General features: G+C 36.8%; 1 protein-coding gene across 7 annotated transcripts in view; it reads right to left on the minus strand.

Annotated features, from left to right (window-relative positions):
- PPHLN1 (periphilin 1) overlaps nucleotides 1-16,886 on the minus strand; it is a 146,802-nt gene that overhangs the window by 21,879 nt on the left and 108,037 nt on the right. For all 7 annotated transcript variants that reach the window (XM_037514132.2, XM_037514133.2, XM_037514128.2 and 4 more), the window contains 2 exons: nucleotides 13,285-13,404; nucleotides 4,343-4,483 (listed from right to left, as the gene is read on the minus strand). In XM_037514132.2, coding sequence (XP_037370029.1) covers nucleotides 4,343-4,483; nucleotides 13,285-13,404 — 261 coding nt within the window. The remainder of the gene's footprint in view (nucleotides 1-4,342; nucleotides 4,484-13,284; nucleotides 13,405-16,886) is intronic.

A 16,886-nucleotide genomic window follows, 5' to 3' on the forward strand; every position in this document is an offset into this window, starting at 1 on the left:
CTTTCGGTCTGTCTGCCTGTCCTGCTCCCCGCTCTGTGTCTGGTGAATCCTCTCACCTTCCTGTGCCTCTACCTTGTACCCTAGCTATTGTATAAATAAATATTAAAAAAAAAAAAAAAAAAAAAGGGAAACTTCTCTGCCTTGTTCTGGGCCCTTGAGGTGAGAAGATACAGTTTCCTTTCAGAATTCACAAGCACTCCCATTTGAAGTTCTAAATACAAGCTCACAACACCAAAGCACAAATTATATGAGGGAATAAGCTACCAGGAGCAACAGTCAGTGAGAACAACAGCTGTATTAAAGACCCCAGACTATCTTTCTAATGCCGGGTTTCAACTAAAATGTCAATTACTTTAATGTTGTTTTGCTTTTTTGCTATACATGGAAGCCCTGATATCTTTCACAATAACAATCAATAATGTACCACATTAGAAAACATGGAATAGAAAATTATTTTTATGTAGAAGAAAGCATCTGCTAAGAAAATCACAGGCATTTCTTCAAGCTTGGTCCAATGATACCAAAGACAAGACTGACTAAAATAGTTTATGGTTAAATATTTAAGTAGAATAACAATGAGTACTATTTAAAATATCTAGATTAAAAATCCTTTATTATTACAATCTTATCTGAGATGTAACCTTTGAACTACATATACAAAGGATAAAAACATGTGGTATAACAGCTGAAATAAGCACAAAAGGTTTTTCTTCTTAATTCTCCTTAAGCAGTGCCAATGAAGGATACTAATAATAGAATAAAATTTCAGAGCAGAACAATGAAAACCATAATTAGAAGTCAATGCAGCATACACTCCTGGGAAAGGATTATAATTAAGAATTCTCAAAGAAGAGTGTGGATGTATATGTGTGTGCAGATATATAAATACACAGATCCACCCCCCATATAACTGTAATAAAATATTTGTAATAAAATATTTCTTATCAATCTAACATGGGGATTATTTGGATAAAATAAGTAAAAGATAAAAATTCTACCCAAAATATAACATTTTGTTAAATATTTTAAAGGCTTTATCCAAATCTAATTGATTTTTAAAAGATATCTCTATAAAACTAAAACCCTAATAACCTTGATAGAACCACTCATAGGTAAATGGAGATAACAATATAGCATCATATTATCACTATCCTACTTATTTCAGTCATTCAATATCTACTTTAATTAACTTTTACCTTTGCTTCTAGAAAGAAGGAATCTCTAAACGAAAGTGAAAGAGGAATCATTTGTGTCCTTCTTGGGTTTAAAGACATTAATTATAATTTCAATATATGAACAAAGACTACATAACACAAAATATAAAGATTACCACAGAAACATGTACTTTTTCAGCATGATTTATAAGTTACATGGTCAGAGTTTGTTTTTATTTTAATACAAATCATTTCTTAATTGAGATAATATTGGCTTACAATATTGTTGGGACTATAAAGCAACAGCAATGATGGATCAACAGGCCAATGGAACAGACACCAGAAAACATTCACACATGTATGGAAACCTGAATGATAACACAGACAATAATGCAGAACAATGAGAAACACCCAGTTTTTCTAATGAATGGGTAGGGTCAATGGATGGCCATATAAAAAGAAAAACTTGACTTCTGCTCTATTTAATATACTCTACACCTAAATTATTTTCAGACAGATTAAAACTTAAGGTGAAACACAAAAGCTTTTAGAAGATAACAAAGAAGAAATAGACATCTTAAATAAGAAGGAAATAACAGTTATAGTTTGAAAAATCTGAATTACATTGAGCATAATAAGAACTTTTATTTCTCCAAAGATAAAAGAATGAAAAAACAAGTCACAAAACAGGAAAATATCAGCAACACATAAAACCAACAAAGGACTTGTATTCAGAATATATATTTTTTAATTCTACAAATTAATTTTTAAAACCCAACAACTGAGTAGGAAAATATGCAAGAATCTTAACACATCTGACAATAATGGACAATAGCCATATGAAATGGTGCTTCGCATCATTAGTAATCCAAGAAATGCAAGCTAAAGTCACAAGGAGGGGCCTCCCTTGTGGCGCAAAGGGTTAAGACACAACCTATGAAGCTGTCCACAGCTACTGTAGCACAAGTTCGATCCCCAGCCGGCCAGGGAGCAACCCACATAGCACAGCACACCTCTCCTGACTTGCCTGCTGCTCCCCTCAGCAGTGTATTTCAGTCAATCTGCCTGTTCTGTTCCCCACTCTGTCTCTGGTGAATCCTCTCACTACCCGCCCATACCTCTGGCCTGTACCCCAGCTCTTGTATGCATAAATAAATCTTTAAAAAAAAATAAAATCACCAGGAGTGATGTTACAGTAATAGTATCAATGGCTCTTACATATAATGCTGGAAAAAAAAAAAAAAAAAAAGCAAGACACGGTGTATTCTGCATATTTCTATTTGTAAAAAAGGTCAAAACCAGACAAACCTACAATGTTAGGAATCAGTTTAGTGGTTACCTTTGGGTGATTGAAAGCAAAAGATTGGAGGTATCTCATGCCCAGACTTCAAACTATACTGTAAGGCTATAGTGATAAAACAGTATGATATTGAAATAAAAATACACACACAGAAAAGTGGAATAGAATTGAGAGCACAGAAATAAACCCACAATTTATATGAGTAGTTAATTTATAAAAAAAAGGAGCCAAGAAAATACAATGGAGAAAGGAAAAGTCTCTTCAACTGGACAGCCACATTCAATAAAATGAAACAAGATCAATAGCTCACACCATACACAAAAATTAACTCAAAATGTATTAAAGAAGTCTGAAAACACAAAATACAAAGAAAACCTAGCAAAGCACTTCAAGACACTGGTTTCATTGATTTGAGGATTCAATTCCAATGACAAGGAAAACAAAAGCAAAAATAAATGACTGGGAATATGCTAAATTAAAAAGCTTCTGTACAGTGAAGGAAACTATCATTAAAACAAAAAGACACTCCATTGAATGGGAGAAAATATATGTGTCTCATCCATCTGACCAGGGGCTAATATCCAAGCTTTACTAAGAGCTCCTACAACTTAACAAAAAGCAAGCAAGGAACCCAATCAATAAAACCATAATGAGATCCCACCTCACTACAACAGAATGGCCCATAATCATAAAAACCAAAAACAACAAATGTTGGTTCACTGTGGGAAAATAGACTGGTCCAATCCCTATGGGAAACAATTAAAGGTTCCTCAAAATATCAAAAATAGATCTACCACATGATGCAGTTATTCCACTCTTAGGTATCTACCTAAAGAATACAAAATCACTAATTTGAAGGATATATGCATTCTTATTTCATTGCAGCACTATTTATAATAGACAAGTTGTAAAAACAACTTAAATGCCCATCAACAGAGCAGCGGATTAATAAGATGTGGTATACAGAAACAATGGAATACTTCTCAACATTAAGAAAAGATGAATATTTGTCACTTGCAACAGACTATACAGAACTTGAGGGGATCATGTTAAGTGAAATGTATCAGAAGGTGAAAGACAATACCAGATGATTTCACTCATATGTATAATATAGAGAAACAAAACAAAGGAACTGAAAAACTCAAACTAAAACAAACCCTAGAAATATGACTGCAGAGTTGAGGCTACTAGAGGTAGAGAGAGGGCAGGGATGTGCACAAAAGGCATTGGGGCCCAGTAGTAAAGGTTAAAGGACTGTGGGTTATTTGATGGTGGGGATGGTGTGGTAACATACATCAGAGGAGGTATGAATCTGATATCCCCCTAAATCATATACAGTGTTGTAAAACCAATGTCACCACAATAAAGATTATAAAAACAGAGTAAAACATTGGCTTCCACAAATAAATAAATAAATAATAAAACCATACTGAGATACCACCTCATACCCATAAGAATGGCACATACCAAAAAGATTGCCAATAATAAGTGCTGGAGAGGATAAGGAGAAAAAGGAACCATATTACACTGCTGGTGGGACTGTGGATTGGAAAAAATGATTATGAAACCATTATGGAAAGCTATCTGGATTTACCTTAAAAAATTAAAAACAGAAATACCGTGTGACCCAGTCATCCCATGCTTGGGCATATATCCATAGAATATGAAACCATCATATTAGAATCTACAAAATTCAGAGCACTGCATACAGTGATCAAAACACTATAATCAAATAAAACAATTTTTTAAGTTTTCAAATGTTCATTTCAGAGTCACAAGTGGAAAAGGAAAGAATGAAATATATTTCTTCAATAATATTTATTTTAACTACCAAAGACAGAGTGATAGGAACAAACGATTATGTACTTCAAAAGGACTGGATTCTCACCTGTTCAATCTCTTTGGTTTTTGATGCTATTGCTTTAGAACGAGTGGTTAGCTGACTGTCTTCAAATAATTCTATGCCATCTGTTGCATTGGACTCAGGTTCTTCTGGTTGGTCAATGAACAATGGTGCCGTGGAGCCTGCCTTTAAAAAGAAATAGAAATCTTTAGTTGCTTTCTTACAAGAACATAATGCAGTTCAGATGACTTCATAAGCAGTAACTGGAAATTTTATAAAGAAAAGGTGCTAAGCTTAACCCATTTTAAGAAAGCACTGTTAATTTCACCACACAGAATGAGCATATGTGAAGATTAAAGAGAAAGTGGTTGCTATTTTTTAAATTTTAGGTAAGATAAATCTCTAGACTTTTTTCATTCCAAAATTACATTTCACACTATATCAAGACAGAACTTGATGATTATGTCCTTCAACAATCTATTTAAGAAACACTGAGGGGAAAGGTATGTACAATATAAACAAGTACATTATACAGGAATGGCAAAAGGACTCCATACTTTCAAATTTTTTTCAAAATCTTGTTCCTATAGTCTAAGACTAAAATCACTGAAAGAAAACAATTCCTGAAAGTAATCACAATCGTGTCTATTTTAGAGCAACAATTCATTAAAACAATAATCTCACAAAATCCCATATCTGGTAACTGACCTTTAAAAAAACACTTTGTTGAAAAGAGAAAAGCTAAAGAAGGGGAAACTTTTATTTAACTACCCTTATTTGATTATTCAAATATTTACTGAACAACACATGCCAAGCACTGCTCATGGAGCACAAGACAGATGAATGAACAGAACAGACAAAACTTCTTGCCTTCACACACCTTGCAGCACGCAATGACTTAGAAAGAGGAAACTGTGAAGTTTAGACTCATGCATTTTATACTGTTGCATTTTTAGGGGTAGTAATAGATATGAGAGAAGATAAGAAACTCATTTATTACCAGGTTATCAAAAATTTATGAGTTTTGTGATTGAAGAAGTAGCAAACAGCAGTAGGTTTGGAGAAGTCACAAAACATATACTAATCTGAGGGACTTCGCACAGTGAAAGCAGTGGCACTGCAACGCCTAGTGTGCTGGGGTGGATACAGTCACAACTTCTTAAGAGAGTAATTTGGAGGCATTTATCAAAATTTAACACGTCTCTTTCACTCAGCTACTTCACCTATAGAAACTTAATCTCACATTAGCAACACAGGCTGAGACATGGCTGTGATTAATAGCAAATGATTGAAAACTGTCAATTTCATCATTCGGGGATTGCACAAATAAATTATGCAGTGTCAAGGACCAATGCACACTAAGAAATCATTTAAATGAATATGGACTGTGTGAGCATGCATGCACGTGTCCACGAGAGGGGGACAGGGGGGAGAGAGAATGTACTCTAATTTTTCTTCTGGCATATCCTGGAGGTCAAAAAAGAGACACATTTAAGCGCATATGCCTAGACTATCTCTAAAAGGATACTATCTTGGGGGTAAATGGTAGTAGAGGTTGCCTCAATAGGATAACTTCGAAGAAATAGAATGGGAAACAGTACACATACTTTGGTGCCATTTGAACTTCTGCCATGTATATGTATAATTTTAAAATCTTACTTTTTATAAGCCTAAGATATATTGTAAGAGAATTAAATTGCAAGCATGAGAGACATTTAAGGGGGTAGAATTCCAGGAAGATAGCAGAATAGGAAGACCCAGAAATTTGTCTCCCAACCTAGATAAACAATTATTACTAACAAACTTTGTTTCATGTAACTATACTGGAACTCTGGACTCCACTGAAAGCTTACAACACCAAGAGGAAGATGGGGAAGATAAAGGTAGGGGTGAATTTCAGGCCTTAGCACAACAGCAGCTCCTACTCCCACCCCTAGCCACTTAGAAAGCTGCAGCAAGTGGGCCTGTACACAGCCGGGTGAGCCAGGCTGGGCAAAAAGGACTCCATCCACCAAATATCAGAGGTCTGTGCTCTGATTGCTGCTGTTCCTATCACTGGGGTGCAAAGAGGCAGCAGCCCCTGGTGCTGTACCTCCCACCACTACCACCCCCCTAATCTGGTAACAGTGACTCCAGGGACCTAAAGGGCCAGAGTCTATTCTCCCACCACCACTCACCCTCTCTCACCTTCATTTTTCATGTTATTCCCTTTCAAGAGGCAGACATTTAAGATTCTTGCATTAAAAAATAACTGCACACACAACACTAATGATAAAGGACTGATCACAAAAATCTGCAAAGAACTGATGAGACTCAACAACAACAAAGAAAATAATCCAGTCAAAAAATGGGCAGAAGAGCTAAAAAGAAACTTCTCTGAAGAGGAAATGCAAATGGCCAACAGGCATATGAAAAAATGTTCAACATCACTTATAATCAGGGAAATACAAATCAAAACTACCATGAGATACCATCTTACACCAGTGACAATGGCACATATTAAAAAAACTAGCAACAACAAATGTTGGCGAGGGTGTGGAGAAAAAGGAACTCTTCTGCACTGTTGGTGGGAGTGCAAACTGGTCCAACCACTATGGAGAGCTGTGTGGAGATTTCTGGACCTACTAAACATAGAGCTTCCATATGATCCAGCAATTCCACTCCTAGGTATTTACCCAAAGGACACAAAAACATCAATTCCAAAGAACACCTGCACCCCTATGTTTATAGCAGCTCTATTTACAATAGCTAAGCTTTGGAAACAGCCCAAATGCCCAAAAATAGATGACTGGATCAAGAAGATGTGGTACATATATACCATGGAATATTACTCAGCATTCTAAAAAAATAAACACATGCAATTTGCAGCAACATGGATGGTGCTGGAAGGGATCATGCTCAGCGAAATAAGCCAGAAAGAAAAAGAAAATACTGGATGGTCTCACTCATAGCAGGAATCTAGAAAACTTAAATAAGGGACCAGGAAAATGAATAACTATAAGAAAGTGAAAATCAAAATCAACAAAAAACTATGAACCAGAGACACTTTTTGGGGGTGGGGGGCGGGAGGGGAGGGATTGGGGTCAGAATGGGGGGGTTGCAATTGTATGGGGAATATAAAAATAAAATTTATTATTTAAAAAAAAAAAATAACTGCACATATGGGGAAATGTAGAAAGTGACTGAGTATGCCATGGGAAAGGGTCAGAAAAGACCTAAGAGATCTTAAGTTTATACCATGGGCGGCCGGTCCTCAACACAGCAGCAGCATATAACAATCAAAAAGAGCAAAAATAATAAAAAGAAGAAAATCCTGGAAAGAGGGGAGAAGCAAATTTCTGAAGTTAACACGTTATTAGATTCAAACACCCAGTATTCAACAAAAAAATTAGAAGGCAAACAAACAAGAAAGTACGGCCCATTCAAAAGAATGATTCAATAGAAACTGCCCCCCCCCAAAAAAAAGACTTAGTGGCAGCTTTATTAGACAAAATTGTTTAAAATAATTGCTTCAAAGATGCTGAGACTGCTAACAGGAAGATATGGAGGAAACCATTAAAATGCTGCCTAAACAAAATGGAAATATCAATGAGAGATGAAACCTAAAGGAAACAAAAATGAAATTCTAAAGCTAAAAAAGTAACTGAAATTTAAAAATTCACTAGAAGAATTCAAAGGCAAGTTTGAATTAGTGAACTTGAAGATTAGACAGTAAAAAGTGTCAAGGCTGAGGAACAGAAAGAAAAATACTGAAGAAAGCATAAAAGATATATGGGCATCCCAAAAAGGAGAAGAGAGAGTTAAGAGCAGAGAGATTATCTGAAGGAATGATGTCTTAAAACTTGGATATCAACATCCAAGAAGCTCAACGAACTCCAAGTAAGATGAGTTCAAGAGCCCCATACTGAGTGAGATGTACTATAATCGCACTTTCAAAGGACAAAGACAAAGAGTTAACCTTGACAGCAGCAAGAGAGAAACTGGCTAGAAATGCTCAAGGAGGCCTGAAAGGTAAATTGAAGATATACAAGTCAGTTACTCTTAACTCAGGAGTTAAGAGTAGTTAGCATGGGCAATTATAAAAGCTAGTATCATTTTAATGATGGTTTGTAACATTATTTTTGTTTTCTCCATGATTCCAGAGACTGATACATTACCAAAAAAAAATTAGTGTAAAAGCTAGCTTGTGATTGCGCATCTTTTCTACATAATTCAGAAGACTACTGCATTCAAAGGGACCATTAGTTATATTGTGGGACACATGATGCAGAAAGAATTTAAACATTTCACTACAAAAAAAAAGCCAACTAAACACACAAGAAGACAAGAATGTAGGAAATGAGAGAGAAAATAAATTATAGGGCATAGAGAAAACAAATACCATAATGATAGAAGTAAATCCCCCTTAATCAGTAAATTTTATGTGACTGGATTAAAGTCTGAACTCAAAACACAGAGACTGACAGAAGAGTAAAATGACAAGACCTAGAGAAAGGCCCAGAGAGATGATTCTGGAAGTAATATATCACAACGGCTGCTGAAGAACTCCAAGTTCAGTTCAAACTTGTGTTAGCTCATACTAGTGGTAACTGGGAAGCCACATTTATAAAACATTTGACCAGGGATTTTGAGATGTAGCTACTTGCTAAGCTCCATCCCCTAATGTTCCACACCAACAGAGGACTTGTTAAGTTCACTGTGGACACAGGAAAAATTGAGTGGACTGAAGAGATGGTCATTATGTGTAGGCCACATTACATTGGATGTCTAAGACTGAGAGTTACTTACAAAAACATGCTTAACAGCACAGAACTCTGGTACAAGTGTGGGATAACATCCTTATAGTGTGTTATGGCAACAAAATATACAAATGAAGCTGGAGCCCAGTAATCAGAAATCTAGTTTTAAAAGCAACTGGATTCCACAAAAATAACTGTGTGAATGAATACATGAATTCAGCAAAGCAGCAAGGTACAAAGTCTACACATGAAAATCGACTGTATTTTTATACAAGAATGATGAAAAATGTGAAAGGGAATTACAAAACAATCTCATTTATAAAAGCATCAAGAAGAATTAAAAACAGGAAAATTAACCTAACCAAGGATATGAAAAGACTTGTACAATGAAAATTTCAAAACATTGAGGTAATTAAAGATGATGTTAATGGGAATATATCTCAACATGTTTTGAAGACAATACTATTAAAATGTCAATACTACTTATCAGTTTAATATCTGATACATCCTCTTCGAGGACAATATATTAAGTGGATTTTAGAGCAGAGAGAAGGAGTAGGAGCTTGCTCCATCCTCTGGTCTGCAGTACACCCCAAGAATGGCAAAACCCTGCCCCTAGGGGATAAAAAAAAAGAGAGAAAAATGTTCGATCTTCCTCCTATAGCAAGAAGCAACCTGTTCTACCCAGACATTCTAATAGCCTTCAAATAATTTGCCTTCATTCTGATAGTCAAAGCAAAACTCTCATTACCATGTCTAATGACAGTAAATTTTATCTACAAAACCTTGACTGTAAGCTCTTTGACATCCAGGCTGTCTAATGCCATGTCTGACATAAGTAAACACAGAATGAATTTTAGTAAATTTAAATAGACTATGAAAAAGCCATTAAAGTATTATTTTTTGAAAATATATGCCTTAAAAAACTAATCCTAAAATATGCACTGCAGAAAAAAATTTCATAGTCAAAATTTTATAAATTGTGCAAACTAATATTAGAGTCCAAAAGGTAAAAATAATAAATTGCATGGAGGAATGAACTACAACATAGCTCTAGGCAGAGCAGACCCCATCTGTCTCCCCACTGTTCCCCTTAGCAATGTATGTCAATACATCTACCTTTTCTGTTCTCTACTCTTCACCCCCACTTCTCTGGCCTATAACCAGGTTCTTTCCAGCTTAAAAAAAAATGTCCTAGCAAATCACTGAATTTATGTTCAACTTCACGTGTCTTTTTATAAACGGTATGATCCTCCAACTAAATAGTTTAAAACATTATTGATGGAAGCAAGAGAAGATAAACTAGAAACTCAAATATTTAATCAAATGTAAACAATGTTTCTAAAGTCCAGGGACCATTACTTATAGCTAATATAAAATACTGCCACAACTAGATTTAAACATTACAGAGTAATATATCAAACTCTTTCCCCGCATTACATTTCTTTCTTCCTTCCAACTTACTTTGTCAAATCAGGTCAATGTCACCTTTCTCAAAGCATGGATCATTGAAATGAGTAACTAACAACTGTCTGGGAGAGCAAATGTTACCATCTGAGCAAAATGATGTAAGATGAGATTCAATTTTCAATTAAAAGTCAAACAGTATCATCAAAATTCCCCGACCATGTTATATCCAGTATGAAGAAGTAGCAATATAAATTGAAATTCAGACAATGGTACAAAACTGATACTACTTCTCAAAGACAAAGACACACAAGTAACCTAGTAACTAACATGCTAAAGAAATCTTATTCTCTGCTCTGACTCAATTTGCCTTTAGTCCAACAAAAGATCATGTCTGAACTATTGCCCGACTTACAAACTTTCAGAGCTGTTTACTTCTCATTAAATCATACTCTAGTAAATTCAGTCATATTTTAGAGAAAAATCGAGGATTAGACAAAAAAAATTATTTCTTGTCCCAATGACATTTTAGAGTTAAGATCCAGTCAAGCAAGAAGAGAACATAAGAATATTTAAAGTCCAGGAAAGATAGTCAGATGTTTTTAATTGAGATATAAAAGGGGGGTAGGGAGGAAAGGATAAACACATGTTAATAAAGCCTTGCTAACTGGAGATAAAGAACTAGGCAAAGAAGTACTGTTTTTAGAGACAGTTAGAGGTACTCTGAGAAAACTTACCAGTTTTGCAAAACAGCAATTATAAAGTAGTATTCTAAAATTATTAAAGAAAATAAGCAAAATGGGCCTCCCCTGGTGGCACAGGTGGTTGAGCGCCATGCTGTGAAGCTGTCTGCAGCCTCTGCAGCACCTGTTTGATCCCGGCTGGGCCGGCAAGGGTCCCACATGGCACGGCAGACCTTTCCGATCTCACCCGCTGCTCCCCTCAGCAATGTATTTCATCAGTCTGCCTGTTCTGTTCCCCACTCTGTCTCTGGTGAAAATCCTCTCACCCTCCCGCGCATCTAGCCTATATCCCAGTTCTTGTATAAAATAAATAAATCTTAAAAGAAAAAAAAAAAAAGAAGCAAAGTGACCCTATTAAATGTACTTAAAAGCTTGTTTTTTAAATAGTGCTAGAAAAGTGCCAGAGGGACAGCTTGATATTTTTCATATGTTTATTCAAGAATGCATATAAAGGGCCTCCCTAGTGGCACAGGCGGTTGAACACCACACTGTGAGGCTGTCACAGCTTCTGCAGCACGGGTTCTATCCCAGCCGGCCAGTGAGAATCCCACATGGTGCAGCAGACCTCTCCTGTCTCGCCCGCTGCTCCCCTCAGCAGTGTATTTCGTCAGTCTGCCTGTTCTGTTCTCTGCTCTGTCTATGGTGAATCCTCTCATCCTCCCACGCATCTGGCCTGTACCCCGATTCTTGTATAAAAATAAATAAATCTTGAAAAAAATGTATATAAATATCTATTATTAGAGCTGCATTAAGAAGGAAAACTTGGGCCTCCCCAGTGGCGCAGTGGTTGAGCGCTGGGCTGCGAAGCTGCCCGCAGCCTCTGCAGCACCGGTTCGATCCCTGGCCACTGGGCGAGGGTCCCAAACGGCGCGCAGACCTCTCCTGCCGCCCGCTGCTCCCCTCAGCAGTGTACTTCGTCGGTCTGCCTGTTCTGTTCCCTGCCCTGGCTCTGGTGAATTCTCTCACCCTCCCGTGCTTCTGACTATACCCAGTGCTTGTATAAATAAATTAAAAAAAAAAAAAAGAAGGAAACCTTGACTAACTTAAGAACAATAGATTTCTAAATGACATCAGCATTTTAAAAAAGCTCTACTGGTTAAGTACTGGTAAGAGTTTATATTGGCTTATCATTTCTGTGGGCAATGTACGATGGATCTTTTCATGATGTATGCTAATGTGTATAGGTACGCAGTTTTTTTTTTTAAAGATTTATTTATGCACACAAGAACTGGGGTACAGGCCAGAGGTGTGGGGGTGAGAGGGTTCACCAGAGACAGAGTGGGGAACAGAACAGGCAGAATGACTGAAATACACTGCATGCTGCAGTGGTTGCAGATAGTTTCATAGGTTGCATCCTAACTCCCTGAGCCACCAGGGAGGCCCGGCACGCAGTTTTAAATGAAATTCCAATGCCTGATCCCTTTTGTCAAGAGTCTTCTTTAAAAGGCATCCAAAAATATATTGAAAAACCATTGTGATAGAGATGTTTATATTCTCTGCCTATCATGTCAAACTAATTACTCTAATAGCAAATTCTGCTTGCCCTTGGAACTACATGATATGGAAAATACTAAGCTTATGTTCGGATATTTTAGCACAAACACTTCGTAAACAGAACTGTGACCCCAATAATGGGTTCATCTTCTGGCACTCGACTCATCAAAGGACACAGAGAACCGAAATAATCTATATTTCATTTCCTGGGATATTTATGAGTATAACATGCAATATAAATATAATTAAGATCCCAGGTCTAGTTAGATTTCGGTTATGAATTCACTGGTTCATGACAAGTGGTAGAGCATGATTTCTAGAGATCTTTTAATAGCTAAGTCCTTAAAAGAAGCATTTAAATAATGATTTTCTTTATATGCCATATTTATACACTATTCTTATACTTCTAAGTGACCTAAGACATTCACACACAAAATGTTAATGAATTCAGTCACTTATCTTCAGACTTACTGTGTGTGGTGAATTTTAATGATCCATGAAGATACTTTCCCCCCAAATATATTTTGGGGATTATATTCCACCTATGACTTAAAACCCAGCCCAACTCTCAGACATGAAACATAAAGGAGAAATCGTGCCTTACCTCATACTCAGAAATTTCAGGTAAGGCTCCCTCATCTGCCTTCTCCAGCTTTTCAGCAGCCCACTTGCTTGCAGCCTCAGCAAGTTCCTTCTCAGTTAGCCGACTGGGTTTGTCTAACACCTAACAAAAAGAAGAGAATAGCTCTGGTACAACTGTCGAGAGTTCCTAGACTTCAAATACATTAACAAGTATACCCTCCAGTACTTCCACTTAAGACCATTTGAGCCTTCAAATTTATAGAGAGAACAGGTGTATTCTGTTTGCTTTTTCAAAACTATTCCACATAGAATTTCTCTGAGCAGCAATTTTTTGGGACATCTATAGACTAGATGTGCCTCTTACATTCAGCGAATAAAACTTCATGAATTTATCTAAGGTGTAAAAGACAGTGACAATTAACTAGTATACTTATAGTACTCAGAATATACAAGACATCTTATTGATTTCAACTTTGTATCATAGTCATTGAAGTGAATATTGGCAAAATTTCATGAAGGTAAATTCCTAATATAACAGAAAAGCACGGAGATGCTCTTTTTAAATTTGTGATTACTTATATAAATCCTACTTTTTACACAAAATTTATACACTAAATCTCATTTTTTGATACTACTACTTCCCTTCTTCAACCACGTACACTGAAACAAGGTATGAGATTTGGAGTTACAGACAAACCAGGGTTTGAAGTGGTTTCGTCATTTCCGAGGTAGATGATTTTATATATGTAACTTACAACACCATTTTAAGATGGAAAAGAGGTCACAGACTGCAAGTCTGAAGTATGATGCTTGGCAGTTTGCTTTTACTTGCCTCCTCATACTAAAAAATATTTGAAAAAAATCTATTAGTTCATGGAGTCAATATGGAGAAATAAAATGATGTTATCCGAACCGCATAATTCCCACAAAACTGTCTACAGACTTATGTTATAGAATAAAATATAAAACTTTTAAGGCAAAAATTAGAAAAGATCTTTCTTTGGGCCTTCTGGTTACTCTCCAATTCCATTCTGTTTCATTTTCATCAAGTAGGCCTGTCATCTCCAAGTATGTCCCACCTCTTACCTCTGTGACATCAGTGATTACAAACCTACCTCCTCTGATGATAGAACCAGCAAAAGTCCCCATATTATGGTACCCCACCATTTACAGAGCGCTTTTTAGACAACTCAAAGAAGTATTTTTATTCAGCTTACCCTGAAGCTGGTAAGGATAGACTTATTTCCCCAACATCTAAGTCAAGAAATTGAATTTGAAATTGGCAGCAAATTTGTTCACAGTCCATACCAAATGCTGAGCTGGGACTGAACACGAGCTCTTCTAGATAACAAAAGCCTTTAACCTCCTTTGCATAGTTTAATAAACTCCCCACACCACTGGCTGGCCATTTTAATATTTACTGGAAGACAGTAACAATGTGTCTACATGGAGTATTTCCACTGTCAGTGAAGAAACATACACATTACTCACTCCAAAGTTCTAACTATACCTGAATTTAAAAAGAGATGTGATACCTGCATTATTACTTATTAATAGAGCTAAAAGGCTTTAAAGCCAGGAGAAAAAAACACATACAAATAAACCCAATAACAAACATTATACCCTATCTTTTAATATCTGTTTTGAAGAGGATGTTATAGACAAAAAACAAACTGAACACTGTAAGTTATCTCCAGGATAGAAGGAAGCAATCTTCTACATGTTAACACTTCCCTTTTATTTGCCTGTCAATCTGTACACTTGAAAAACCCATTTGAAAATAGGTTCTAATAGCAGGAAATAAATTGAAAAAGTATTCCTACAGGAGGGCAGCCAAAATATTTAAAAGAAAAAGGCCTCCACCATCTAAAGAGGAAATCAAGGTAATAAACCTCCCCACAACTACCAAGAAACGCTGGACAAAGTAAACAGGAGACTGCATTTTTCCTATACTTAAAATGATTACAGGTCTAAAATTCTGAAATTCAGATTCCATTTTAAGTAACAAAATGCAAACACTTAAGTGAACCATCAAATATTTAAAATCCATTATTGTTGTTTCCCACTTAATATATTTTAACAAGTACCACAAACTCCTAACATATTCTAGTTCCCAGAAAATGAATATATTGTATACCATAATTTAAATATTCAGTGATTGAGATATGTAGGTACCATTTACTTTTCTTTGGTTTCTACGTGAGAAGAAAAACAAGCCACTCTTCAGGTCGGTAAAGCACCTTTACTATGACAAGACTGAAGCCAAAAAAATTCAACAATCTTTCTCATTTAAATTTCAGCATTCTAGAATCCTTAGATTTCTGAGAAAACTCTAAAGGGCCTCCCTGGTGACACAGAGAGTCGAGCGCAGTGTTGTGAAGCTGTTCGCAGCCTCTGCAGTGTTGGTTCAATCCCCAACCACCCAGGGAGATACCCACATGGCATGGCAGACCTCTCCTGTCTCGCCCACTACTCCCCTCAGCAGTGTTTTCAGTCAGTCTGCCTGTTCTGCTCCCCGCTCTGTCTCTGGTGAATCCTCTCACCCCCCCACACCTCTGGCCTGTACCCCAGCTCTTGTATGCATAAATAAATAAATCTTTAAAAAAAAAAAAAAAGAAAACTCTAAAGACACAAGTCACTGCAAAAACATCTTTTTCTTTTTTCCCTTGGAGGCAGAGAAATCGCAGCCACCTGCACACCAGCACACACTATTAGGCTACAGTTACTCTTGCTGAAAATCCAAACAAACCAAAGACACAGAAAACAAAGAATGTATCTGTACTTAGTATCTGTAGATACAGAAGAAGAGAAATAACATCAGTTATGGAGAATGAATGTGAGGTCAGTGAAAGCATCTCACTGCAGAAAACAGAAACAGCACCGTCACAAATGTTTAAGTTTTAATGATTAGAACACACATCAGAGCCTTCCCTGGTGGCACAGGCGGCTGAGCGCCATGCTGTGAAGCTGTCCGCAGCCTCTGCAGCGCCGGTTCAATCCCAGCCGGCCGGCAAGGGTCCCACAGGGCACAGCAGACCTCTCCTGTCACACCCGCTGCTCCCCTCAGCAGTGTATTTTGTCAGTCTGCCTGTTCTGTTCCCTGCTCTGTCTCTGGTGAATCCTCTCACCCTCCCGCATATCTGGCCTGTACCCCAGTACTTGTATAAATAAATAAATAAATCATTTTTAAAAAAGGGAAAAAAGAAAAGAAACACATCATCTTTTCAACAAGCTTGGGGATGCTGGGAAGGTAGGAATGAGAAGATGATGTACGAGTAGCTTTGTCTTTGAGAAAATTATATCCTGAGCCTATTCTAAAAGAGATAAATATCTATTTTTATTTTTTTTAATTTATATATATTTTTTACATCATTGTACATTTTTGTATAATATATGCTTGTATACTCTCTCCTTTCAGATGTATTTCCCATAAAATTGCCACCACTGGGGCCTCCCTGGTGGCGCAACGGGTTAAGCACCACATTGTGAAGTGATCCACAGCCTCTACAGCATGAATTTGATCCCGGGCCGGCCAAGGAGCAACCCACATGGTGCAGCAGACCTCTCCTGACTCGCCTGCTGCTCCCCTCAGTAGTGTATTTTGGTCAGTCTGCCTGTTCTGTT

This window comes from Talpa occidentalis, unplaced genomic scaffold (assembly GCF_014898055.3).
Source record: "Talpa occidentalis isolate TD23 unplaced genomic scaffold, MPIMG_talOcc4v2.1 talOcc4.16, whole genome shotgun sequence".
Taxonomy (NCBI): Eukaryota; Metazoa; Chordata; class Mammalia; order Eulipotyphla; family Talpidae; genus Talpa; species Talpa occidentalis.